At 44.7% G+C, this 26,134-nt stretch overlaps 1 protein-coding gene across 5 annotated transcripts in view; it reads left to right on the top strand.

Annotated features, from left to right (window-relative positions):
• u2af1 (U2 small nuclear RNA auxiliary factor 1) overlaps positions 1-26,134 on the top strand; it is a 90,336-nt gene that overhangs the window by 48,232 nt on the left and 15,970 nt on the right. For all 5 annotated transcript variants that reach the window (XM_073044740.1, XM_073044738.1, XM_073044742.1 and 2 more), the window contains 3 exons: positions 6,764-6,813; positions 9,491-9,589; positions 18,859-18,992. In XM_073044740.1, the coding sequence (XP_072900841.1) occupies positions 6,764-6,813; positions 9,491-9,589; positions 18,859-18,992 (283 nt within the window). The remainder of the gene's footprint in view (positions 1-6,763; positions 6,814-9,490; positions 9,590-18,858; positions 18,993-26,134) is intronic.

Below are 26,134 nucleotides of genomic sequence, written 5' to 3'. Positions count from 1 at the left end.
TGACTGAGCCTCCACCACTGAATTAGAGTATTCTTACTTCCTGAGTGAAGAAATTTCTTCTCATGACCATACTGAACATTTGATTCCTTATTGTATCTTAGATGTGTATCTTAAGCCAAAAATGTTATGACCTCTATCCTGCTGAACCTTCTAAGAATTTTGTATGCCCTGGGAGTAATTTCAGGCTCAATTTAGAACAGGGGTTACCAAACTTTTTTATGCCTTGGACCCCACAGTTAACCAAGGGGTTCTGGGTTCCTAGGTTGGGAACCCCTGGTTTAGACTCAGTGTTAACCTTTCCACAAAGGAGAATTCAATCTGATGGATGATTATCATACTCCCTCTTCACAAATCCTTTTCTTGTATAACATTCCAGATGATGTTATGAGGGCTCTACATAATCAGATTAAGACATAGAACAGGATAGCACAGTGGAGTCCCTTTTGGCCCAAGATGCTGTGCCAACCCTTTAACCTACTCTAAGATCAATCTAACCCTTCTCCCTATTCTATTTCAGCTTGAGATAATTTTATGCCCTCAATTGATGTTGCTTTCAGACATATACCACTGCTGACCACACAATCTTGTTTCTTCTTTTATCTCCATTGTTTTGTGTGGAACTGCATACCCTGGCGGACATTTCCACAGCCATTCACCTTGTCTGTCTCCTTGGAGTTTCTCTGTTTTCACAACTTTTGCTCTTGAGGGATAAGGGTTTTTGCCACCACCACCATTTTTTTGGGCAGGGACGGAGGCAGAAGAACAGAAATTATAGGCCAGTTTACCTAACTTCAGTGGTTCAGAAGATGCTGGAGTCCCTTATTAAGGAGAGGTTTCTGGGTACTTGGAAGAATATGATAAAATAGGCCAAAGGCAGCATGGCTTTCTCAAGGAGAAATCTTGCCTAACAAATCTGTTGGAACTCTGAGAAAATAACAGACAAGATAGACAAAGGAGTGTCAGTTGATGTTGTTTACTTGGATTTTCAGAAGACTTTTAACAAGGTACCACACATGAGGCTACTTGACAAAATAAGAGCCCATGGAATTACAGGAAAGATGCTAGCATGGTTAGAATATTGACTAACTGGCAGGAGGCAGAGTGGGCATAAAGGAAGCCTTTTCTGGTTGGCTGCTGGTGACTAGTGATGTTCCACAGGGTTTTGTGGGACCATTTCTTTTTACATTATATGTCAGTGATTTGGATGAATGAATTGATGGCTTTGTTGCAAAGTTTGTGGACAATATGAAGATAGGTGAGGGGCAGGTAGTATTGAGGAAACAGGGACTATGCAGAAGAACTTAGACAGATTGGGACAATGGACAAAGATATGGCCGAATATAGTGTAGGGAAGTGTATAGTCTTGCCCTTTGGTAGCATGAATAAAGATGTAGACTATTTTCTAAATGGGGAGAAAATTCAAAAATCAAGGGCGCAAAGGGACTTGGGAGCCCTTGTGCAGGATTCCCAAAAGGTTAACTTGCAGGTTGAGTTGGTGGTAAGGAAGGCAAATGTAATGTTAGTATTCATTTCGAGAGGACTAGAATATAACAGCAAGAATGTAATGCTGAGGCTTTATAAGGTATTTGTGTGACCACACTTGGAGTATTGTGCGTAGTTTTGGGTTCATTATTTAAGAAGTGCTACCATGGGAGAGGGTCCAGAGGAGGTTCACAAGAATGATTCTGGAAGTGAAAGGGTTAATGTATGAGGAGCATTTGATGGCTCTGGGCCTGTTCTTGCTAGAGTTTAGAAGAATAGCAGGTGATCTCATTGAAACCCATCGAATATTTAAAGGTCTAGAGTGGATATGGAGAGGATGTTTCTTGTAGTGGGTGAATCCAGGACCAGAGGGCACCTCAACATAGATGAATGTCCATTTAGAATAGAGATGAGGAGGAATTTTTTTTTTAGCTAGACTGAGCAAGAGGGCTGGTGAATCTGGAATTCAACAGCACGGACAGCTGTGGAGGCCAAGTCATTGAGTATATTTAAAGCTGAGGTTGATAGGTTCTCGATTAGTAAGGCCGTCAAAGGTTATGGGGAGAAGGCAGGAGAATGGGGTTGAGAGGGTAATAAATCAGCCATGATGGAATGGTGGAGCAGACTTAGTGGGCTGAGTGGCCTGCATCTCATGTGGAGCATAGATTGTAGAGGGTTTTCTCCATGGCAGAGGTACCTAAGACTAGAAGGCATAGTTTTAACGTGGGTAGTACAAGATTTAGAGGGATCTCGGCTACAGTTGTTTCATACGTGTGGCTGTAGTCTGGAATACACTGCTTCAGGCTGTGCACTTGACCAGCTCGTTGAACTGTCAGGGCATCTGAGATTACAGTCCAAGTGCTGGTAAATGAGATTAGTATAGTTTGTGTCCCTAATGTGTTAGCATGCACATATGAGTGGGAGGGTCTGTGTGACTCTGGCCATTCAGTCATTATCTTTTGGTACTTGCTACTGTATCACTGTTATTTCAGCTTGCTAAATTCCCATGATCTCTACTGTGTGGAGTAGGGTCAAGCCACGTAAATATTCCTTAGGTGTACTCTTCCTAACTCCCATTTAACTGGACTAATTTTATGCAGTAGTAGGTGTTCTTTCCAGCTTTCAATAGGTCTTTAAGAAAGGTAGCAGGAGAAACCCAAGTTCAAGTTGAATTGTTGGTCACCCATAACCATGAATACAGCTAAACAAAACTGTCCATTTCAGCCTTTTCAGTTCTTCGGTAAAATCTGTTATCCCAGTTTTTTCTCAGACATTAGATGATCTTGGTCTTCTACTCAGTCTGATCATTTCTGGCCATCTGAGTGGTAATTGTCAAACTTTCCACACGGCATATTGCCCCTTAGTTCTAGATTTCAGCCTGTGAAATCTTCGCATCTCCCACAGTCACAGAGAAGTACAGCATGGAAGTAGTACCTTTGGCCCATCTAGTCCATGCCGAAACCATTTAAATTCCCATTGACCTGTATTGAGACCATAGCCCTTCAAACTTTGCTTAAATGTTGAAATCGAGCTTGCATTCACCACTTGTGCTGGCTGCTCATTCCACACTCTCATGGCCCTTTGAGTGAAGTTGTTTTCCATTATGTTCCCCTTAAACTTCTCACATCATGTCCTCTTGGAATATAAAGATATCAGTGATTTTCAGACTAAGACTCTTGTTCAATCCTACTTGTTATTTAGAATCAGTTCACTGAGTTAAATCTGCTGCTTCTAAAGCAAGAGTAATGTTGGGTGCAGGGTACAGAGTACAGACAAAATGTGTTCTCTGGACCTTTGCCCGTTCAAGTTCTCCAGAATTTTAGCAAACCTTTCTTGTATTTATATTCCAGTCCTTTTGCACAAATATACAAATGCATTACCTTAATAACTAATTACTGTAAGACCATAAGAAAGAGTAGCAGAATTAGGCCATTTGGCCCATCAAGTCTGCTCTGCCATTTCATTATGGCTGATTGAATTTTCACTGCCTTCTTCCCATATCCCTTCATCCGCTGACCGATCAAGAATCTATCAACCTCTGTCTTAAATATACATAAAGACTTGGCCTCCACAGCTGCCTGTAGCAAAGAATTCCACAGATTCACCACTTCTCTGTCTGAAGAAATTGCTCCTCATCTTCATTCTAAAAGGGTGCCCCTCTATTCTGAGGTGTGTCCTCTGGTCTTAGATTCTCCGGCCATGGGGAACATCCTCTCAACATTCAGTCTATCGAGGCCTTTCACCATTCGATAGGTTTCAGTGAGGTCACCCATCATTTTTCTGAATTGTTGTGAATACAGACCCAGAGCCATCAAATGCTCTTCATATGGCAAGCCATTCAATACTGGAATCATTTTCATGAACCTCCTTTGAACCTTTTCCAGTTTCAGCACATCCTTTCTAAGACGGGAGGCCAAAACTGCTCACAGTACTCCCAAGTGAGGCTCAACAGTACTTTCTAAATCTCAACATTACATCCTTGCTTTTATATTCTTTCCTTAATTTATATTACTTTCCTTAATAATTAATTATTTGCTCAATGTGCATGTTAACTTCCTCCATTTCATAAACCTACACAGCTGGGGGGAAAGAGGGCATGGAATTGTTGGCTTTTGGTCCCTGTAATTTCCTTGTAGTTAATGTGCTTCATAAATTCAAATCAGTTCAATTCAATTCAAGTTTAATTGTTGTTCAACCATACTTGAATACAGCCAAATGAAATGCTTTACAAGGGCCAAGGTGCAAAACACAGTACCAACAGTCACATGCAAGATCACAATCATGGGATAAAATAGTTCCGACATCCTATGACACCCCAGCTTGAGGCCCAGTCCTCGTACACACAAGTCAACAAATCCAAATAGATTATCAGAAAATACAAGGATGTAGAATATGAATGTACGTAGTCCAGGACTCCCTGCTCACGCCCCCCTCCCCCCCAGTTCACCGAGATCATCTGTCGACCAGTTTTCATGGTAACATCATGGCTTTGAGGCCCCATCCTTCATTATACAAGCACATATAGGATATTAGTAAAAACGCAACCACACAAATATATATACATATTGTGCAGAATTGACCACAGCAGAGCTTCTCTTCCACCAAGTGAAACTCTGGGAGGGCAGTACCAGCTTTGTCCTCTCACTCCGGGCGGCTGCAAACAGCCAACACGGTGGCTTCAAGTCTAGTTCTTGCTACGACCGAGGCCAGGCAGCTCCCCCATCATCCACGCCTGCTCTCGTCTGATAAATCAGTGAATCGAGCTTGTGGTATACCAGATTAACAGTGTCCTAAAGGGTCTTGCAATCGCAAGAAGTGCGACCATGACAGCTCTTGACTGTGAGCCTCCACTGGCTAGGCAGCAGCACAATGCACAGCTTCTTCATTATTCTCCGCCAGCAAGCAACTCGCTGATGGAGTAGACCTGCAGTACTTAATGTGTAGCAGGATCTTGTGATCATTGGAAGTACGTTTAAGTAGAATGGTGGCACCTTCTGTTGACCTTATTGAAGCCACTGTGACCAATCGTGCCACCATCTTGCCAGAAGACTTTTGTTCTTCAGGTTTTGCTCTGATGATTCAGCATGTGGCATTCTCTCTGATTATTTAAAAAAAATTAATACTACATTACCACAAGAGATTCTGAAATGCCTGATTTGCTCCAGCATCTTGTGTGTGATTCTCCATCAGCAATCATCCAGGCCTTCAGTGGCATACCTGTGGCCAGAGGGATCACAAAATGGTGACTGGAGCTGCCTTATTTTTCCTTTCCTTGCTTATTGATATTTTTCACCTGTGCCTTGAAATTATCAACTTTCAAATAAACTAAACTTAATATTACCTCTGGTTCTCATTTTTAATCCCAGTGCCTGTATTGCTTCCTCCCAGGTTACCCACTGTGGTTCCTAAGGACCACCACTCATTGTTAGTCTTTTGTTCATTAATTATTCAAGGAAATTCTTATTGTTTTACTTGTTAACAGTTTTTCATTTTATTTGTATTTCTAAGTTTTAACTACACACCTTTACTTTCTATAATCCAAAGACCTAGAAACATGAAAATGTTTAAATCACATAATAATTAGCAATTTAGATTCAGTTAAATCTGTAACTGCAGCTAGCCTCAATAATGGTGATCATGAAACTGTTTTCTAACCCAATCCTTTAACCCTCTCCTCGCCTCAACAAAGGAATTGCTTCTCCAGTCATTACACTGCCCACTGGTTAATGTACCAGTAATTGTCCCCACCAAGCCATTTCAACTCATCCAAAACAGTTATTTCCTTTGTTTGACATATCCATGCAGGATTTCCCTCCTGTTTGTACCTCTCTCTTTCCCGGTTCTGATGAAGAGTTGCAGGACTGTTAACTGTTCCAACTCCCATACTCATTGCACTAACTGATGAAGGCAAGTGTGCCAAACAGCATCGATTCTACATTGTTTACCTGTGTTGCTGCTTTCAAGGATTCCTGTACCCATACCTGACGTGTCTCTCCAAAGTACTGCCATTCACTGTGAATGTGCTCCCTTGGCTTAACTTGCCAAAATGCAACATCTCACACTTGTCTGAATTAAATTGAGCCTGCCATTCCTTAAGTGATTTAAGATCACTTCCACAAAAATTGTGCTTGTGTCTGGAGAAATACCTGTCAGTGCCTTCTCCACACAACCTCCCTCCAAAACACTACTGAGTATCATAGCACTGACCTGACACAATCCTGTTCAGCCCTGCATATCTAAATCACTCACTGCTTTTGTACTCAGACCCCCTTATCTTTCCTCTACACTTGATTAATGTTGGACTTTAATTGGAGCTGATATTGTAACAAACTATTGCTGTAACTTGACACAGCTGATGGAAGGAATGTACCAATATGAATTCCACGCTGAATGCCTTGCAGTGCTTGTACTCGTGAGAATTCAATATTGAATGAACATTTGGGAGTGTTCAAGTGATGATGTGTCTCCAACACGGATGATCTCTCGTGGAGTTACGGGCCAGTGAAAACTGAGCACTTAAATACAGACAGTGTCTGTCAGGAGTGCTGAAATTACTGCAAAGTCAGTTGGAAATTTCATGGGCACAGGAAGAGCTTTAAAACCTTAGAGGGATATGCATATTAGGATGAAAGGGTTATTGTATTTCAATATTTAATGTAGAGTAATGCATTTAACAAGTATATGTATTCTTAATTGTTGAGGTCAATCAGATACTGCAGCTTTAAATCTTTGGTATGACATTAATTGCAACCTTCTAAATCTTGTTAATTTGTCTTGTTAGGTGCTGTTGGTGATGTTGAAATGCAGGAACATTATGATGAGTTCTTTGAGGTAAGCAACCTATGCTTTGAATAGTGGATAGTATGGAAGATATAAGCTGTTCTGCAGTGGTCGATCTGTCATTTTATCCTCCAACTTGGGTCTTTTTCTATTAAGTTGTATTAACCCAGTAAAATCTCATGGTGGTACATTGCACAACCAGGCCCTTCAACCATCACGTTAATGCCGACCATTGTACCATAAATTCAGACAAACATATTAAAATGTTTTGTCTGTGCATAGAAATTCTGGCACAAGAGTACTAATTCAGTCAAGATAGCCTATATGAGTCTTAACACTCCTCTTGCCCCCACATTTACCCACCCTCACCTTTTCCCCTTTTTCCAGCTATCTGCCTTATCCTAAATCCTGTACTTTATTTGCTTATGTGAACACCACCCAGTGAATCCCTGCTGGCCCCTAGTACCTCAGAATTGTTCCTGCATTTCACAATGATGCCCAGTTAAAGTTTAGATCATAGAATTGTTATGGCAAGAAGATAGAGAATAGACAGTAGGTGCAGGAGTAGGCCATTCGGCCCTTCTAGCTAGCACCGCCATTCACTGTGATCATGGCTGATCATACACAGTCAGTACCCCGTTCCTGCCCTCTCCCCATATCCCTTGACCCCGCTATCTATAAGAGCTCTATCTAACTCTTTCTTGAATGCATCCAGAGACTTGACCTCCACTGCCTTCTGGGGCAGAGCATTCCACATATCCACCACTCTCTGGGTGAAAAAGTTTTTCCGCATCTCTGTTCTAAATGGCCTACCCCTTATTCTTAAACTGTGGCCTCTAGTTCTGGACTCACCCATCAGCGGGAACATGCTTCCTGCCTCCAGTGTGTCCAATCCCTTAATAATCTTATATATTTCAATCAGATCCCCTCTCATCCTTCTAAATTCCAGTGTATACAAGCCCATTTGATCCATTGGGTTTTGGCTAGTTCTGTGGTACACAATTTCACACTCCCATTTCCTTTTCCTGTAGACATTGTCCTCTCTTAAAAACTCATTAAAATCATGAAGTCATTCTCCGGACAGTAAAATTCCCTCTTTGAAAGAGATGAGTGAATGTGTAAATCTAGCCATTACAGAACTTTTGAGTTGTGTCTTGTTGAGAGAGAGTTTAAACTGAAATTTATGATTCGTGAAAAGATTCTTGGTTAGTCAGGGCATGAAGAGACATGGGGGAAGGCAGGAGATTGGGGCTGAGAGGAAAAATGGATCAGCGGTGATGAAATGGCAGAGCAGACTCGATAGGCCATGTAGCTTAATTTTGCTCCTTTATCTTATACTCTTATGTAATTATTTAAATTTAAAGTTTCCAGCTGCCATGGTTAGAGTATAACTTATGCAATTGCACTGGATTAATGGTTCAGTACTTTGTACCTTAAATCTTTCCTTAAAAGTGACGTCACAGGTAGATAGAGTTGTAAAGATAGCTTTTGGCACATTGGCCTTCATACTTCAATGTATTGAGCACAAAAGGTGGAAGGCTATGTTGAAGTTCTATGAGATGTTGGATTTTGAGTATTGTGAGCATTTCTGGTCACCTACCTACAGCAAAGATAACAATAGGCTTGAAAGAGAGCAGCAAAAAAATTACAAGAATGCTACCAGGACTTGAGGACCTGAGTACTACAGAAAGGTTTAAATAGGTTAAGATTTTATTCCGTGGAATGGAGGAGAATGAGGGGAGATTTGATAGAGGTATACAGAATTGTGGGGGTATAGATAGGGTAAATGCTTGTAAGTTTTCCCTCAGGTTGGGTGGGACTACAAATAGGGGTCAGGTTAAAAGTGAAAGATGAAACATTCAAAGGGAAATCTGAAGGGGAGCTTCTTCACTCAGAGCAGCTGATGCAAGTGGTAGATGGTTTGATTTCAACATTTAGGGGAAGTTTCATTTGGTACATGGATGAGAGGTATGGTCCAGGTGCAGGTAGATGAGACTAGGCTGCCATAGGAGCTGTTTCTGTGCTATATATTTCCAAATCATTCATCTTGTTCACCATCATCAAATGACACTTCTAAGAGCTTTACTCTAAGAGTAACCCCAGCTTCTCCAAACCAACCATGTATTTCTTCTGCGGAACTATGCCCAGAAATTGTTCCTGCAAGTTCTCTAGGACCATCAAATTATTCATATCTGAACTGTTTAGTATAGGAACAGTGTAGCCCTTTGGAGTTGGTTCTGAACATGATGACAAGTTAAACTAATCCCTTCCATGACCCATATCCCTCTATTTCCTGCGTATCTATTTGTCTGAAATACCATTATTGTATCTGCTTCTATTGTCATCCTGGCAGTGCGTTCCAAATAGTTACTGTTGTCTGGGTTAAAAATAATATTCCATAAAAACAATGGAAGTTTATAAATTCATGACATGCATTGATAGGATGCATGAACAGAATCTTTCTCCAAAGGGCAGAAATGTCAGATACTGAGGTTATGCATTTAAGAGGGTAAAATTTAAAGATGTACAGCTATTTCTCTCATTGGTTAGTTCTAGTATCTCTTGGTACATGTTAGAGAATTATGCAACAGTATTGATGGTCATCAGTCTCCACCTGACTCCAGTTGATGCCTGAATCGAGAGGATGTACCACCATCTGTCAGGGATTATGTTGTTGCTCTCTCTCCATGCTGAACGGTTTAACTATTGTGCTTTGCTGTATCTGTAGGAGGTCTTCACAGAAATGGAGGAAAAGTATGGTGAAATTGAAGAGATGAATGTGTGTGACAATCTGGGTGATCACCTGGTTGGAAATGTCTATGTAAAGGTGAGAATTTTGAAATTTTTAAATCCCTATTTCCGATCATTAAAGTCCAGTAGTGCTTGAATTGAATTGATTTTATTTCTTACAACCTTCACATATGTGAGGAGTAAAAATCCTTATGTTACGTCTGTGTCTAAATATCTGTAGGCCTACCATGCTGTGCCCTCTGGTCCTAAACTCTTAAACTATAGGAGATATCCTCCTCACGTACGCTCTATCTAGGCCTTTCAATATTCAATTGGTTTGAATTGAGATCCCCCCCCCCCCCATTCTTCTGAACTCCAGCAAGTGCAGGCTCAGAGCCATCAAATGCTCCTTATATATTAACCCCTTCATTACTAAAATCATTCTCGTGACCCTATTCAATGCCAGCACATCTTTTCTTTGATAAGTTACATACTCAGCAATTGAGAAACAACTTCTTTCCCTCTGCTATCCAATTTCTGAATGGACTTTGAACCTATGAACACAACCTCGCTACTTTTTTTTTACTTCTGTTTTTTTTTGCACGTCTTATTTTAACTGTTTAATAGACACATATATACTTATTAAATTCAGTGTTATTTTCTGTATTTATCATGCATTTTCCTTCTCTCCTTTATATCTCCTCAGCTAGGTAGAGATGACAGGCAGGATGATGCCATGCTTCTCTTGCAGGATGTGGGAAGGCAGAGACCTCCGGTATCCCTGACCTCTTATTCAGGAGACTGAAGGGGTGATAGATAGTACCTAAAGAGAGATAGTAACACCTAAGGTGCAGGACGCAGGAGACTGGGTGACAGTCAGGAAGGGGAAAGGGGTGAAGGAGCCAGTGCAGAGTACCCCTGTAGCTATCCCCCTCAACAGCCCTTTGGATACTGTCGGGTGGGGGTGACCTAACAAGAAAGTCACAGTGGTCGTGTCTCTTGCACTGAGTATGCCGTTGTGACTTGGATGGGAAGGAGGAAGAAGAGGCATGCTGAGGTGATGGGGGATTTGTTAGTTGGGGGAATGGACAGGAGGTTCTGTAGGCCAGAACGAGATTTCCAGAGGCTATATTGCCTCCCGGGTGACAGGGTCCAGGATATTGGAGATCAAGTCTTCAGTGGGAGGGTGAACAGCCATAAGTCGCGGTCCATGTAGATACCATTAACGAGTGATGAGATTCTGCATAGGGTGTTCAGAGAGCTAGGCGTTAGGTTACAGGCAGGATCTCCAGGGTTGTGATCTCAGGATTGCTACCCGTGTCACATGCTAGAACTAGACTATGCAGTTCAATATGTGGCTAAGTACTTGGTGTAGGAGGGAGGGCATAAGATTTTTGGACTGTCTTCCAGAGAAGGTGGGACCTATATAGAAGGGACATTTGCACCTGAACTGGAGGGGGCAAATACACTAGCGGGAAGGTTTGTTAATGTTACATGGAGGGGTTTTAAACAAGAATTGTAGGGAAATGGAAACCAAAGTGTCAGAATAATTAGTGGAGAGGTTGTGGAGGCAGATACTGACAAGACCTCAGACAAAGTTAGGAATTAAAGGGTTGAGCATGGTGTGACAGTATCAAAAAGGGTGAATATAAGACTGAAGGTGTTGAATCTGAATGCAGAATAAAGTAGGTGAAATTGCGCTATGAGGTAATCTACTTTGTATACTGTGTGCACTCAAATATAACCTCTTCAGTCCTGAATTCATCATCCTTTTCGATTTTGCCCCCATGTTAGACTTCAACTGACTGCAATTTTGCCCTATCATCTGCCTGATCTTCCTTGCAGTCTCTGTGCACACTCTTATCTAGACCATAAAACATAGGAGCAGAATTAGACCATTCAGCCCATTGAGTCTGCTCTGCCATTCCAACATGGCCGATTCTGGATCCCACTCAACACCATACACCTGCCCTCTCACCATACCCTTTGATGCCCTGACTGATGAGGAAACTATTAACTTCTACCTTAAATATACCCAGGGACTTGGCCTCCGGCACAGTCTGTGGTAGAGCATTCCACAGATTTACTACTCTGGCAAAAAAAAATTACTTCTTAGTTCTGTTCTAAAAGCTTACCTCTCAGTTCGAGGCTGTGCCCTCTAGCTCTGGATACCCCCAACACAGGAAACATCCTTTCCACATGCACCCTATCTAGTCCTTTCAACATTCAATAGGTTTCAATGAGATCTCCCGCATTCTTCTAAATTCCAGTGAAGTCCCAAAGCTGCCAAATGCTCCTCATAGGTTAACCACTTCAATCCCGGAATCATCCTCGTGAACCACCTCTGGACTCTGTAATGACAACATATCCATTCTAGGAAAGGGGCCCAAGACTGTTGATAATACTTCAAGTGCAGTACGTGGAGCTTAGAAAAATACAGGACTATGGATAACCGGAGGTAATTTCTGAAGAAGTACATGTTCAGAACAGCATTGTCAGCCAAAGGGCTTGTGTTGTGCTGTAGGTTTTCTGTGTTTCTATGCAGACTAACTAGTGTCTTATGAAGGCTCAGCATTCTCTCCTTGCATTTGTATTCTATTCACCTTGAAGTAAATGCCAACATTGCATTTGCCTTCTTTACCACAGACTCAACCTGTAAATTAACTTCTGGGAGTCTAGCACAACAACCATCTTGCTTGTTACTTACTCGAAGAATTCTTAACAGATTTGTCAGGCAAGATTTCCCTTCACAGAAGCCATGCTGACTTTGACTTGTTTTATCATTAGACTCCTAATACCTTGAAACTTCATCTTTAAAAATAGACTTTCCCAACTACTGAGATTAGGCTAACCTATAGTTTCCTTTCTTTTGCTTTCCTCACTTCTTAAAGAATGGAGTGACATTTGCAATCTTCCAATCTTGCTGGACAATGCCAGAATCAAGTGATCAACATCATGACCAATGCATCTGATAAATCTTCAGCAACCTCTCTCGGGACAGGGATGTAGTCCATCTGGTCCAGGTGATTTATCCACCCTGACCTTTGAGTTTGTGTAGCACTTTTTCCTTTGTAATAACAATAGTACTCATTCCTGCTCTCTCTCCTGCGCACTGCTACTGACGGATTCAAAGTACCTATTAAATTTATCTTTCATTTCTTTGTCTCCCATTACTACCTCACCAGCATCATTTTCCAGTGGTGCAATATCAACTCACCTCCCTTTTACTGTTTGTATAACTAAAAAAACTTCTGGTATCCTTTATATTATTGGGGCTAGTTTGCCCTCATATTTCATCTTTTCCTTATAGCTTTTTTAGTTGCCTTTTGATGGATTTTAAAAGCTTCCCAATCACTCAATTTTGCTACCTTATTTGACTTTTATGCAGTCCTTAACTTCCCTTGTCAGCCACAGTTGCCTACCCCTGCCTTTTGAGAACAACTTTGTCTGTGAGACATATCTGTCCTGTCCCTTGTGAACTATTCCCAGAAATTTCAGCCATCTCTGTTCTGTTGTCATACTCTCCAACCCACCCGGGCAAGCTCCTCTCTCATACTTCTGTAATTCCCTTTATTCCATTGCAATACTGATACATGTGACTTATACTTCTTCCTCTCAAATTGCAGAATGAATTCAATCATATTATGATCACTGCCTCCTGAGGGTTCCTTTACATTAAGCTGACTAATAACATCTGGGCCATTACACTACACTCAATCTCAGATAGCCTTTCCCCGAGTAGACTCAAGCACAAGCTACTCTATGCCATCTTGTAGGCATTCAACAAATTCCCTCTCTTGCGATCCAACACCAACGCGATAATCCCCATCCCCTTCCATATTGGAAGTCCCCCATTGCAATTGTGTCATTACCCTTATTACGGGCCTTTGCAATCTCAACCCCATGTGTGAGCAGGTAAGAAGATGTCAGGAAAACGGGAATGGTGAAGGTGGATAAATTAATATTCTGTGGCGACCCACTTTCTGCGCAGGCGAACCGGCTCTCAAATAGCCAGCGCGCGGGGGGTGACTTTAGTAATGCACCTCCGACGTCATTTCCGCCCAGAGAGGGCGGGCGCTAGGGATTTAAATGCCAGCACCGCGAAGTTTGAATAAACTAGTCTCGAAACGACTTACCAACTGCGTGTCGTTATTTCAGCGCTGTGTGTAGCACATCGCTACATTGGTGACCCTGACGGTCCAAACGGGATTTGGACCAAAGATGACCGACTCTTCATCTGTTCACGCAGTTTCGCTAAAACTGCCGACTTTCTGGACGCTGCGACCACGCATGTCAAGCAGAAGCCCAGTTCCAGATTCGGCAGATATCCTCTGATTCCATGTGTTACTACCACGTGGTGAGCGCCCTTGACCAGCAGACGGCCACCCAGTTTGCGGATTTCATACAGTCGCCCCCAGAAGAAGGCAAATATGAAGCATTCAAAACGCTGCTCATTGGGACCTTGGCCTCTCACGGCATGAGCGGGGTGCCCGCCTGCTTCACCTGGACGGTTTGGGAGACAGACTGCCGTCAGCATTGATGAACGAGATGCTGTCCCTGGCTGACGGACACAAGCCCTGCCTCATGTTCGAGCAAGCGTTCCTAGAACAACTGCCCGAGGACATACATCTGCTGCTGGCCGACACAGATTTCAGTGACCCCTGGAAGGTGGCGGCCCGGGCAGACGTGCTGTGGAAAGCCAAGAGGGAGAGCGTGGCGTCCGTTGGTCAGATTACCAGGCCACGTGCCCAACAGCGGACCAAACCAGGCCCGGCAGGAATGAGGAGGACAGTGAACAGTGGTGTTTCCACCACCAGCGGTGGGGCACAGAAGCCCGCCGTTGTCGCCCGCCCTGCCAGGACCAGGGCCAGCTGCCGCTAATGACTATGGCGGCAGGCCACCAGGACAGCCTCTTGTACGTCTGGGACAAACAGTCGGGACGCCGCTTCTTGGTTGACACCGGAGCGGAGATCAGCGTCTTGCCCCCGACGGGGTACGACACCCGCAACAGGAAGCCAGGACCCACCCTGAGGGTTGCAAACGGCAGCACGATATGGACCTGCAGCATGATACGGACCTGCAGCACGATACGGACCTACGGCACCTGCACAGTGCAGCTGCAGTTCGGCGCCAGCCGGTTCACATGGGACTTCACACTGGCCGCGGTGGCCCAACCACTCCTGGGGGCAGACTTCTTGCGAGCTCACAGCCTGCTGGTCGACTTGCAAGGGAAAAGACTGGTACATGCCGAGACTTTCCAGACATTCTCCCTGGGTGAAGCCAAGTTGCCGGCTCCACACCTGGACTCCATCATGCTGTCGGACAACGAATTCACCAGAATCCTGGCGGACTTCCCATCGATTCTGGCTCCGCAGTTCACGGCAGCCATGCCCAGGCACGGGGTACAGCACCACATTCCGACCTAGGGACCACCCCTCCGCGCACGAAGGCTCCCCCCGGAAAAGCTCCGCCTGGCGAAGGAGGAGTTCAAGAGGATGGAGGAATTGGGGATCGTATGGAGGTCCGACAGCCCATGGGCTTCCCCCCTGCACATGGTGCCCAAAGCAGCCGGGGTTTGGAGACCATGCAGCGACTACCGCAGACTGAATGAGGCTACCACTCCAAACCGCTACCCTGTGCCGCACATACAGGACTTTGCAGCAAACCTGCACGGGGCAAGAATCTTTTCCAAAGTAGACCTCGTCCGGGGATACCATCAAATCCCGGTGCACCCTGAAGACATCCCCAAAACAGCACTCATCACCCAGTTCGGCCTGTTCGAGTTCCTCCGAATGCCGTTCGGCCTGAAGAATGCCGCACAGACGTTCCAGCGGCTAATGGACGCAGTGGGACGTGACCTGGACTTTGCGTTCATCTATTTGGACGACATCCTTATAGCCAGCAGTTGTCACCAGGAGCATCTATCCCACCTCCGCCAGCTCTACTCCCGCCTGAGTGATTTCGGCCTCACGATCAACCCGGCCAAGTGCCAGTTCAGTCTCGATACCATCAACTTCCTGGGCCACAGGATTACCAAAGACAGGGCAACACCTCTGCCCGCCAAGGTAGACACGATCCACCATTTTGCCCGGCCCAACACGGTCAAAGGCCTGCAGGAGTTCATTGGTATGGTGAACTTCTACCACCGTTTCCTCCCCTCAGCAGCCCGTATCATGCGCCCTTTGTACACCCTGATGTCGGGTAAAGGCAAGGACATTATAGGTCTCTATTCATTGGAGCGTAGAAGGTTGAGGGGGGATTTGATCGAGGTATTTAAAATGTTGAGAGGGATAGATAGAGTTGACGTGAATAGGCTGTTTCCATTGAGAGTAGGGGAGATTCAAACGAGAGGACATGATTTGAGAGTTAGGGGGCAAAAGTTTAAGGGAAACACGAGGGGGTATTTCTTTACTCAGAGAGTGATAGCTGTGTGGAATGAGCTTCCTGTAGAAGTAGTAGAGGCCAGTTCAGTTGTGTCATTTAAGGTAAAATTGGATAGGTATATGGATAGGAAAGGAGTGGAGGGTTATGGGCTGAGTGCGGGTAGGTGGGACTAGGTGAGATTAAGAGTTCGGCACGGACTAGGAGGGCCGGAATGGCCTGTTTCCGTGCTGTGATTGTTATATGGTTATATATGGTTATGGTTATTACTTGGGACGAGGAGGCCGCGGCTGCTTCCGTTAAAGCCAAGGAAGCCTTGGCAGATGCTGCGATGCTGGTGCACCCCAGAACGGACGTTCTGACCGCCCTCATGGTGGACGCATCCGACACAGCAGTCAGTGGGGTGCTGGAGCAGCTCATCGAGGGGCGCTGGCAACCCCGGGCGTTCTTCAGCAAGCACCACACAACTGCCTACCACCCACAGTTGAACGGACTGGTGGAACGCTTCCACCGTCACTTGAAGTCGGCTCTCATGGCCCCCCTGAGAGGACCTAACTGGGTGGACGAGCTTCCCTGGGTCCTGCTTGGAATTCGTACAGCGCCCAAAGAGGATCTGTGCGCCTTGTCAGCCGAGTTGGTGTACAGCGCGCCCCTGGCCGTCCCGGGAGAGTTCATACCAGCCCCAAGGGGGCAAGAGGAAGAACCCGCAGCAGTCCTGGACAGGCTACGCGAAAGGCTCGGCAACCTGGCCCCCGTACCAACTTCACAGCACGGACGGACCCCAACCCATGTACCCAACGACCTGCAAAACTGTAAGTTTGTGTTTGTACGAAGGGGCGGACACTGGGCACCGCTACAGCGGCCGTACGAGGGGCTGTTCAAGGTGATCAACAACAACGGGTCCACGTACGTTCTGGACATTGGGGGGAAAGAGGAGGTTTTCACGGTGGACCGACTCAAACCAGCCCATGTGGACTTGGCGCAGCCGGTCGAGGTTCAGGCACCGCGGCGCAGAGGCAGACCTCCCAAACAGAGGCTGATCCAGACTGTGGACATTGGGGGGTGTATCGCCGGTTCTGGGGGGGGCGGGTTATGTGGCGACCCACTTTCTGCGCAGGCGAACCGGCTCACAAATAGCCAGCGCGCGGGGGGAGACTTTGGTAATGCACCTACAATGTCATTTCCGCCCGGAGAGGGCGGGTGCTAGGGATTTAAATGCCAGCACGGCAAAGTTTGAATAAACTAGTCTCGAAACGACTTACCGACTGCGTGTCGTTATTTCAGCGCTGTGTGTAGCACATCGCTACAATTCATGCCATCAGATTGGAGATTACCGAGATGTAATATAAGGTTTTGCTCCTTCTCCAACCTGAATGTGGCCTCGTGTCAGTAGAGGAGGCCATGGATTGACATCTCGGAATGGGAAGCAGGAATGAAGTGGGTGACCACTGGGAGATCCCTTTTTTCCTGGCAAATGGAGCTTGGCAAAGCAATCTCCCAACCTACATCAGGTTGCACGAATATACAGGAGGCCACCTGGACCGACTAGGCTTATACTCGCTGGAATTTAGAAGATTGAGGGGGGATCTTATTGAAATGTATAAAATTCTAAAGGGATTGGACAGGCTAGATGCAGGAAGATTGTTTCTGATGTTGGGGAAGTCCAGAACGAGGGGTCACAGTTTAAGGATAAAGGGGAGGCCTTTTAGGACCGAGATGAGGAAAAGCTTCTTCACACAGAGAGTGGTGAATCTGTGGAATTCTCTGCCACAGGAAACAGTTGAGGCCGGTTCATTGACTATATTCAAGAGGGAGTTAGATATGGCCCTTTTGGCTAAAGGAATCGGGGGGGATATGGAGAGAAAGCAGGTACAGGGTTCTGAGTTGGATGATCAGTCATGATCATACTGAATGGCGGTGCAGGCTCGAAGGGCCGAATGGTCTACTCCTGCACCTATTTTCTATGTTTCTATGTTTCAAGCATTAGATACAGTAGGTGACTCAAACAGACTCACAGGTGGTGTAGTGTCACCTGGAAGGACTGTTTGAGGCCCTGAATAGGAGTGAGGGAGGAGATGTAGGGGCAGGAATGGCATTTGCACTGTTTACAAAGTACCAGGAGAGTGATCACTAGAGAGGGATGAATGGACAAGTGGGGAGTGATTCCTGCAAAAAGTGCGCAGGAGAGAAAGATGTGTTTAGTGGTGGGACCTGCTCGTTACAGCTTCCTCTGGTAGATTATCCTTCCTGTTTCCCCTGACAGTTTCTACGGACTGGCAACACAAAATCTCTCTGTTCCCCTGTAATTAAAAATTCTGCTATTAACCCTGTATTCTGCCTTCCAAAGTGCATCACTTCATACTTTTCCAAAGAAGAAAATGTTGTTATTCAACAACATTTAATACCGGATGTGCATGTTCCGACTTACTTAGTAAGAGAACTTCCGATTTTTTTCGATACCTATCCACGATAACCCACGCACATCCTCCCCTATACTTTAAATCATCTCTAGATTACTTATAATACCTAATACAATGTAAATGTTATGTAAAATGGTTGTTATACTGCATTGTTTAGGGAATAATGACAAGAAAAAGAAGTCTGCACATGCTCGAACAACAAGTGCTGAAAGAGCACTTCCAGGTTTTCGTGATTTGCGGTTGGTTGAATTCGCGGATAAGGAGGGCTCACTGTATAGCATAAAAAGCAGCCCCAGCACAGACCCCTGTGGAATACCACTAGTCACTGGCAGCCAATCAGAACAAGCTCCCTTTATTCTCACTCTTTGCCTCCTGCCAATCAGCCACTGCTTCATCAATGCCAGGATCTTTCCTGTAACTGGCTAAGCAGCCTACTGTGTGGTGCCTTGTCAAAGGCCTTCTGAAAATCCAAATACGCAATATCAGCCGATTCTCCTTTGTCTATCCTGCTTGTTATTTCTGCAAAGATTCCCACTGTGAATCCCATTCTCCCACTTTGTTTTAGTTTCGCCATGAAGAAGATGCAGAAAAGGCAGTGAATGATCTAAACAACCGCTGGTTTAATGGACAGCCTATCCATGCAGAGCTCTCACCCGTGACTGATTTCAGAGAAGCCTGTTGCAGACAGTATGAAATGGGGTGAGTATTCACTTCTGTTACACAGCTCTAAATTTGGTCTCCCAAAAAAAAATTATAACTCAGCTGTCAAGCATTCAGCAAAAGTAAGTTGAAATACAGTGATGCAGAAACCAGCAAATGCATTGTTAAATTGGTTTATTATTGTCACATGTACTGTGAAAATCTTTGTTTTGCATGTCATCCACACATTTATTGCAGTACATTAGCACTAGTGTTGCCACCATCAACATTGTAGGGATCTCCATTGACCAGAAGTTCTGCTGGCTCATAATGGTGATGTTACTTTGTGAGTGACTTGCCAGCTGACAGCTGATTAGCTACAAGGCATGATCAGGAGTGTGGTGCACTGGTCTCCTCAGCAGGAAGATAGAGAGCCTAGCAACAGCAATCTTTCTTTGAGTGTCAACAAACCAAAAAGTGCAGGAAGGGGTGGTGGACACGCTCCTGTTTACATCATCGTCACCAAGAACAATTCCACCATCTCTCAGTTACTATATGTGGGAAAAATAATGCTGTTCCTTTACTATCACTGGGTCTAAACCTAGAACTGCTTTTCCAACAACATCGTGGCGGCATCTTCACGTGGAGGACTGTAGTAATAGAAGGCAGAAGCTCACTCCCACCTTCTCAAGGGCATTAAATGTAGGTCATGCCATTGCCATTGAAGTCCAGTCACGAGAAGTGTTAATGTCAAAAATCAAATGGCAGCATCAAAACCCTTCCATGTACCTGCAGGTGATCCCGATATCCTCTGTATGGTAGTGTGAACAATTTGCAGAAACATAGTATGGTTCAAACTCTAGATAGCAGCACCTGTGAGCTGCTCTCCTTGTTTAGATTATCAAGACAGACTTTAAAAATCGTACCATCAATGTAACAGCTGCCATGAATGAGTTAGCTCTGTGTCTGTACATGCGATAAGATATGCCTGTTCCAGAGTGCTTCCAATTCTGCAGTGGATTGCAGTGTCACTGGTATTGGCATCACGTTAATGCACTGCTTCTTACTGGACTGTTAATCCAGTCAAGAGATACATGCTCAGATCCCACAGAGCAGCTGCAGAATTTAAATTCTGCTAAATAAAAGAAAGTTAGTCTTGACACTGGAAAACAAACCACCACGCAATTGTAAGATCTAATCTGTTTGTGCTCGTGACTCCAGAATCATCAGTGTTGTTCATTCTTATGAGTTCAAAAGTGATGTAATTCAGTCCAGAACTAGGGTTCGAAATGTAAGTAGAATTAGAAGAAATATGTCTGTGATTGGTTGGGGTGGAACATTGAATAAGTAGTGGTTAGCATTTAAAAAATAGTTGCATTATTGGCAAAAATCTCCCTAAACCCACGAGGAAACGTGGGCTGCCCATGGCTGCAGGATGTCAAAGATAGTATTAAATAGAGTTGCTGGAAATAGCAATGTGCCTGCTGATTGTGAGCATTAGGACCTGGCAAAGGAGAACCAAGAGCTTGATGACACTAAAGAGTAAAATGGCAAGAAGCACCAAACTAAATTAGCAGCAGCAATGGGTACTGAAATGGAAAAGGAAGCAGATTGGAGAGAAAGATGGCAGGAGGAATTAAGCAACAGCACCAATAAGTACTGAAATGGAGAAGGAGGTAGAGGAATTAAACAATGACTTGTGCCTTCAGAGATGAAAACAACAGCAGGAACAACAGAGAGCCATGGGTCCAGTGAGGATGAGGAACTGGAGGAAATGATTATTACTGAAACTCCAATAACTCCCAGGCTATTCCCCACATTTTCCACATATAACATACATGAATTGGGATTTGTGAATAGTTTTTTGGAGTTTGACTATGTTAAATAGAGTGCTGGCATGCTTCAGGTAAAATCTGATGAATTGCATCCCAGAGGTGTGGAAGAGATGGTTATAGAGGTAGTGAACATTATCTTCATCTCAAATTGAGCTGCTGGGTTTGTTCTTGTGATTGGAGGGCAGAAGATAATGCCTTTTTAATTCCATCATTCTGTTGATGCTCAGGAACTTGAAGTTGCTTGGCCTTTCTGCTATTTGCCCCTTAATGAGGACAGGTATCTGTTCTCCTCACTTTCTCTTCAGTGGCTGATGACGCACATACTCTTACAACATTTTGAAGGCTACAATTGAGAGCTATTCATTTAAGATCTTGCCTACATTCTTTGACTCTAAGTGCAGTTTGATGCCTTGATTCCTATTAAATGGTTCTCTTTTTTTCCTCTGGTTATCCTCTATGTGTAAGATGCTTTGAGATTTTCCTCAGTCCTGTCTGCCAGTGGCCCCATATTGCCCTTCTGATGTGACTCCCCCATGTCCTCCTATGCTTCAGAATTAGGGTATTATTATTACCGGCATGTGTCTTGGAATTTGTTAACTTGGCAGCAGCAAGTTCAATGCAATGCATAATATAGAAGAAGAGAGAAAAAATAATAAATAAAATGTAAATCAGTTACAATATATGTATATTGAATACATCAAAAATAGTGCAAACATGGAAATAAGATAAATATTTAAAAAGTGAGCTAGTGTTCACTGGTTGAATGTCCATTTAGGAATCGGATGGCAGAGGGGAAGAAGCTGTTCCTGAATCACTGAGTGTGTGCCTTCAGGCTTCTGTACCTCGTACTGATGGTAACAGTGAGAAAAAGGCATGCCCTGGGTGCTGGAGGTCCTTAATAATGGATGCTGCCTTTCTGAGACACCACTTGGTGTCGAACCACTCAATAGTAGGCTAGTACCCAAGATGGAGCTGACTAAATTTACAACCCTCTGCAGCTTCTTTCAGGACTGTTCAGTAGCTCCTCCACATACCAGACAGTGATGCAACCTGTCAGAATGCTCTACACAGTACATCTGTAGAAGTTTTTGAGTGTTTTTGTTGGCGTACCAAATGACTTCAGACTCCTAATGAAGTATAGTCACTGTCTTGCCTTCTTTATAGCTGCGGTGATATGTTGGGACCAGGTTAGGTCCTCGGAGATCTTGACACCCGGAAACTTGAAACTCCTCACTCTCTCCACTTCTGATTTCTTTATGAGGATTGGTATGTGTTCCTTCGTCTTACACTTCTGGATCAGGATCAGGATTCAGTTTATTGTCATTTAGAAACCACAAATGCAATGCAGTTAAAAAATGAGACAATGTTCCTCCAGAATGATATCACAAAAGCACATGACAAAACAGACTACACCAGAGAATCCACATAATGTTTGGCAATCCCCAATCCAGAGTCCGGAGAGGCTGCTGCGTATTAATATCGTGCTACCATCTTAGCGCGTTCCCCAGAAAGGAGCTCCAAACTCACCAGACAAAACAAGACCAAAAACTAAAGCTACAAGACCTGCACAAAACCACGTAGTTACAACATATAGTTACAACAATGCAAACAATAGCATAATTAATAAAAAACAGACCATGGGCACAGTAAAAATAGTCCAAAGATGTTAAAAGACTATAAGTTCGAAAGAAACCACCGCACAGTTTCCACAAGTCCTCAGGGTCCTGATAGACTCGTCATCCCATGCAGGCGGCAGAAGGGAATACCCCCACTATGGACTTCCATGGTGCCACCGGACTCAGCCTCACAGACGCAGCACGCAAAGCTCTGTCGAACCCAGCCTCGCAGACACAGCACACATTGAAAGTGCGCGGACCGCAACAGACTCCAAGTCCGTGAAACCTCCGAGCCGCCGACCATCCCTTCCAGCACAGCTTCTCCGAGCACCATCCTCCGCCGAGTGTGTTAAGACGCCCCCACCAACGGCCACGGGCAACGCGACCCCGAGGACTGGGGACCTGTTCATCTCAGCAGAGACCCGGACCTCACAACAGCAGCAGCAACGAAGAAGGCCTTCCTGGAGATTTCCAAATGTTTCTCAGTGCTCCCACGTCCGTTTTTCATCGGATTAGGATTGCGCATGGCACCCCGCTTAACAGATAACATATCAGCTCCGGAGTGTGAAGTCCACAATCAGCTCTTTTGTCTTACTGATGTTGAGTGCAAAATTGTTGCTGCGACACCATTCCACTCTTTGGCATATCTCGCTCCTGTACACCCTTTTATCTCCACTTAAGATTCTACCAACCAATGGTTGTATCATCAGCAAATTTATAGATGGTATTTGAGCTATGCCTAGCCACACAGTCATGGGTATAGAGAGAGTAGAGCAGTGGGCTAAACACACACCCCAGAGGCGCAACAGTGTTGATCATCAGCGAGGAGGAGATATTGTCACCAATCCGCACAATTAGTGGTTTTCCAGTTAGAAAGTTAAGGATCCAATTGCAGAGGGAGGTACAGAGGCCCAGATTCTGTAACTTATCAATCAGGATTGTGAGAATGATGGAGTTAAATGCTGAGCTATAGTCGATGAACAGCATCCTGACATGGGTGTTTTTATTGTCTGGGTCGTCTAAGGCCACGTGAAGAGCCATTGAGATTGCATCTGCAGTTGACTTATTGTTTCAATAGGCAAATTGCACTGGGTCCAAATCCTTGCTGAGGCAGGAGTTCAGTCTAGTCATGACCAACCTCTCAAAGCATTTCATCACTGTAGATGTGAGTGCTACCGGGCTATAGTCATTAAGGCAGCTCACATTATCCTTGTAAACGGAACAAGTGCTACACCTGCCCTTACACTTCCTCCCTCACCACCATTCAGGGCCCCAGACAGTCCTTCCAGGTGAGGCGAAACTTCACCTGTGAGTCGGCTGGTGTGGTATACTGCGTCTGGTGCTCCCGGTGTGGCCTTTTATATATTGGTGAGACCCGGCGCAGACTGGAAGACCGTTTTGCTGAACACCTACACTCGGTCCGCCAGAGAAATCAGGATCTCCCAGTGGCCACACATTTTAATTCCATGTCCCTTTCCCATTCTGATATGTCTATCCATGGCCTCCTCTACTGTCAAAATGAATCCAAACTCAGGTTGGAGGAACAACACCTTATATACCAGCTGAGTAGCCTCCAACCTGATGGCATGAACATTGACTTCTCTAACTTCTGTTAATGCCCCTCCTCCCCTTCTTACCCCATCCCTGACATATTTAGTTGTTTTTTCTCTCTCTCTCTCTCTCTCTCTGCCCATCACTCTGCCTGTTCTCCATCTCCCTGTGGTGCTTCCCCACCCCCCCCCCCCCTTTCTTTCTCCCGAGGCCTCCCGTCCCATGATCCTTTCCCTTCTCCAGCTCTGTATCACTTTCGCCAATCACCTTTCCAGCTCTTAGCTTCATCCCACCCCCTCCGGTCTTCTATCATTTTGCATTTCCCCCTCCCCCCCACTACTTTCAAATCTCTTAGTATCTCTCCTTTCAGTTAGTCCTGATGAAGAGTCTCGGCCCGAAACGTCGACAGTGCTTCTCCTTATAGATACTGCCTGGCCTGCTGTGTTCCACCAGCATTTTGTGTGTTGTTTGAATTTCCAACATCTGTAGATTTCCTCGTGTTTGCTCACATTATTCTTCTTAGGCACTGGCACAAGTATGATTGTTGCCTTTTTGAAGAGAGCCTAACATTGGCCTCTGAGACAAATCACAGGGTCACCAGGTGCAGCAGGGATCTTCACAGCTGTAGTTGTATTCTCCCTTTCAAAGCAGGCATAGAAGTTCATCTGGTAGAGATTGCTGCCATTCATGCTATTGGGTTTTGCATTGCAGGAAGTAATGTCTTGCAAACCTTGCCAGAATTTGTCGTTCATCCGATGTCACCTCAAACCTAATTCAAAATTGTCTCTTCACCCTTGAAATGGCCCCCCACAAGTCATACCTGGTTTTCTGGTATGGACCTGGGTCAGCGGGTTTTAATGAAGTTTGTAACAACTGCAGCATACTCATCCAGGTTCAAAGATGAATCCCTGAATGCAGTCCAGTTCACTGATTCAAAGCAGTCCTGTAGGCGCTCCTTTGCTTCTCTTGTTCAAGCCTTCTTGGTCCTCACTTCTGGTGCTGCAGTCTTCAGTCTCTGCCTGTACTCGGAATAGAAGTACAGCCAGATGATCAGACTTCCCAAGTGAGGATGTGGAATAGCACGGTAGGCATTCTTGGTGGTGTAACAATGGTCCAGTGTGTTGTTTCCTCTGGTATTGCACATGATCTGTTTATGGTACTTGTTTAGTGATTTTTTTCTGACTGGCTTGGTTAAAATCTCCCAAAACGATGGTGAAGGTGTTAGGATGCATTGTTTCGTGCATGTTGATCCCATTGCTCAAATCATCTAAAGCCTGCTTGACATTTACCTGAGGTGGAATGTATACCACTACCAAAATGATCCCAGAAATCTCCCGTGGTAGTTAAAATGGACGGTACTTAACTGTGAGATACTCCAGGTCTGGTGAGCAGAATTGGGACAGCATTGATATTTTTCTGCACCAATAGGAGTTGATCATGAGGCATACTCCTCCACCTCTGCTTTTGAGAGACTCTATAGATCTATCCCGACAGTGTATAGTAAACTGGTACGTAAGTGGTTAACCAGGATTCCGTGAAATAAAGGACACACGGTCCTAGATTTCCTCTGATTCAGCACCCTACCTCTGAGATTATCGATTTTATTCACCAGAGACTGCACGTTTGCCAGCAAGATAGTCGGTATTGGGAGTTTAAAACGCGTTTCCTTAAACGCACTTGTATCCCTGACCTGCAGCCATGCTTCCTCCGTGGAATCCTGCGAGGACGCATCTATTTACAATCAGTATTGTTTCCGTCCATTTTAAGCACATTCCAAGGATGTTGTGTTTTTTAGCTGTATCAGGCCGAAACAAGAGTATTTAATCGTATCCATTGAGAGCTCTGCTGCCACGAGTCGCCCATAGGCACCTGCTCGTTCCCTATTATCAGTTCCACGTCTGTTTGTGCAACATCTATTTGTTGACATTTAGGGTTCTGGGTTTGTGGTAGTTTTACTACTTGCTTGTAGGAACACCTTGGCGTTGGGTACTCTCTCTTTCATAATTAACTGCTTCCCTTGACACATGTAGGCTACCTGCAAGTAGCTGTTTCCATCTCCTTGTGATGTTGAAATTCGTCCTGGACCATTCTGCCCCCTATCAAGAACTACCTTCAGATTTGGAGTCTATGAAGTTCTGCCCCCTTCTCTCATCAGTTTATCTCCAAACCTGTTCATAGGTGTTGTTTGGAAATTTCACCC

Source organism: Hemitrygon akajei, chromosome 5 (assembly GCF_048418815.1).
Source record: "Hemitrygon akajei chromosome 5, sHemAka1.3, whole genome shotgun sequence".
NCBI lineage: Eukaryota > Metazoa > Chordata > Chondrichthyes > Myliobatiformes > Dasyatidae > Hemitrygon > Hemitrygon akajei.
This window is presented reverse-complemented; position numbering and strand designations above follow the sequence as displayed.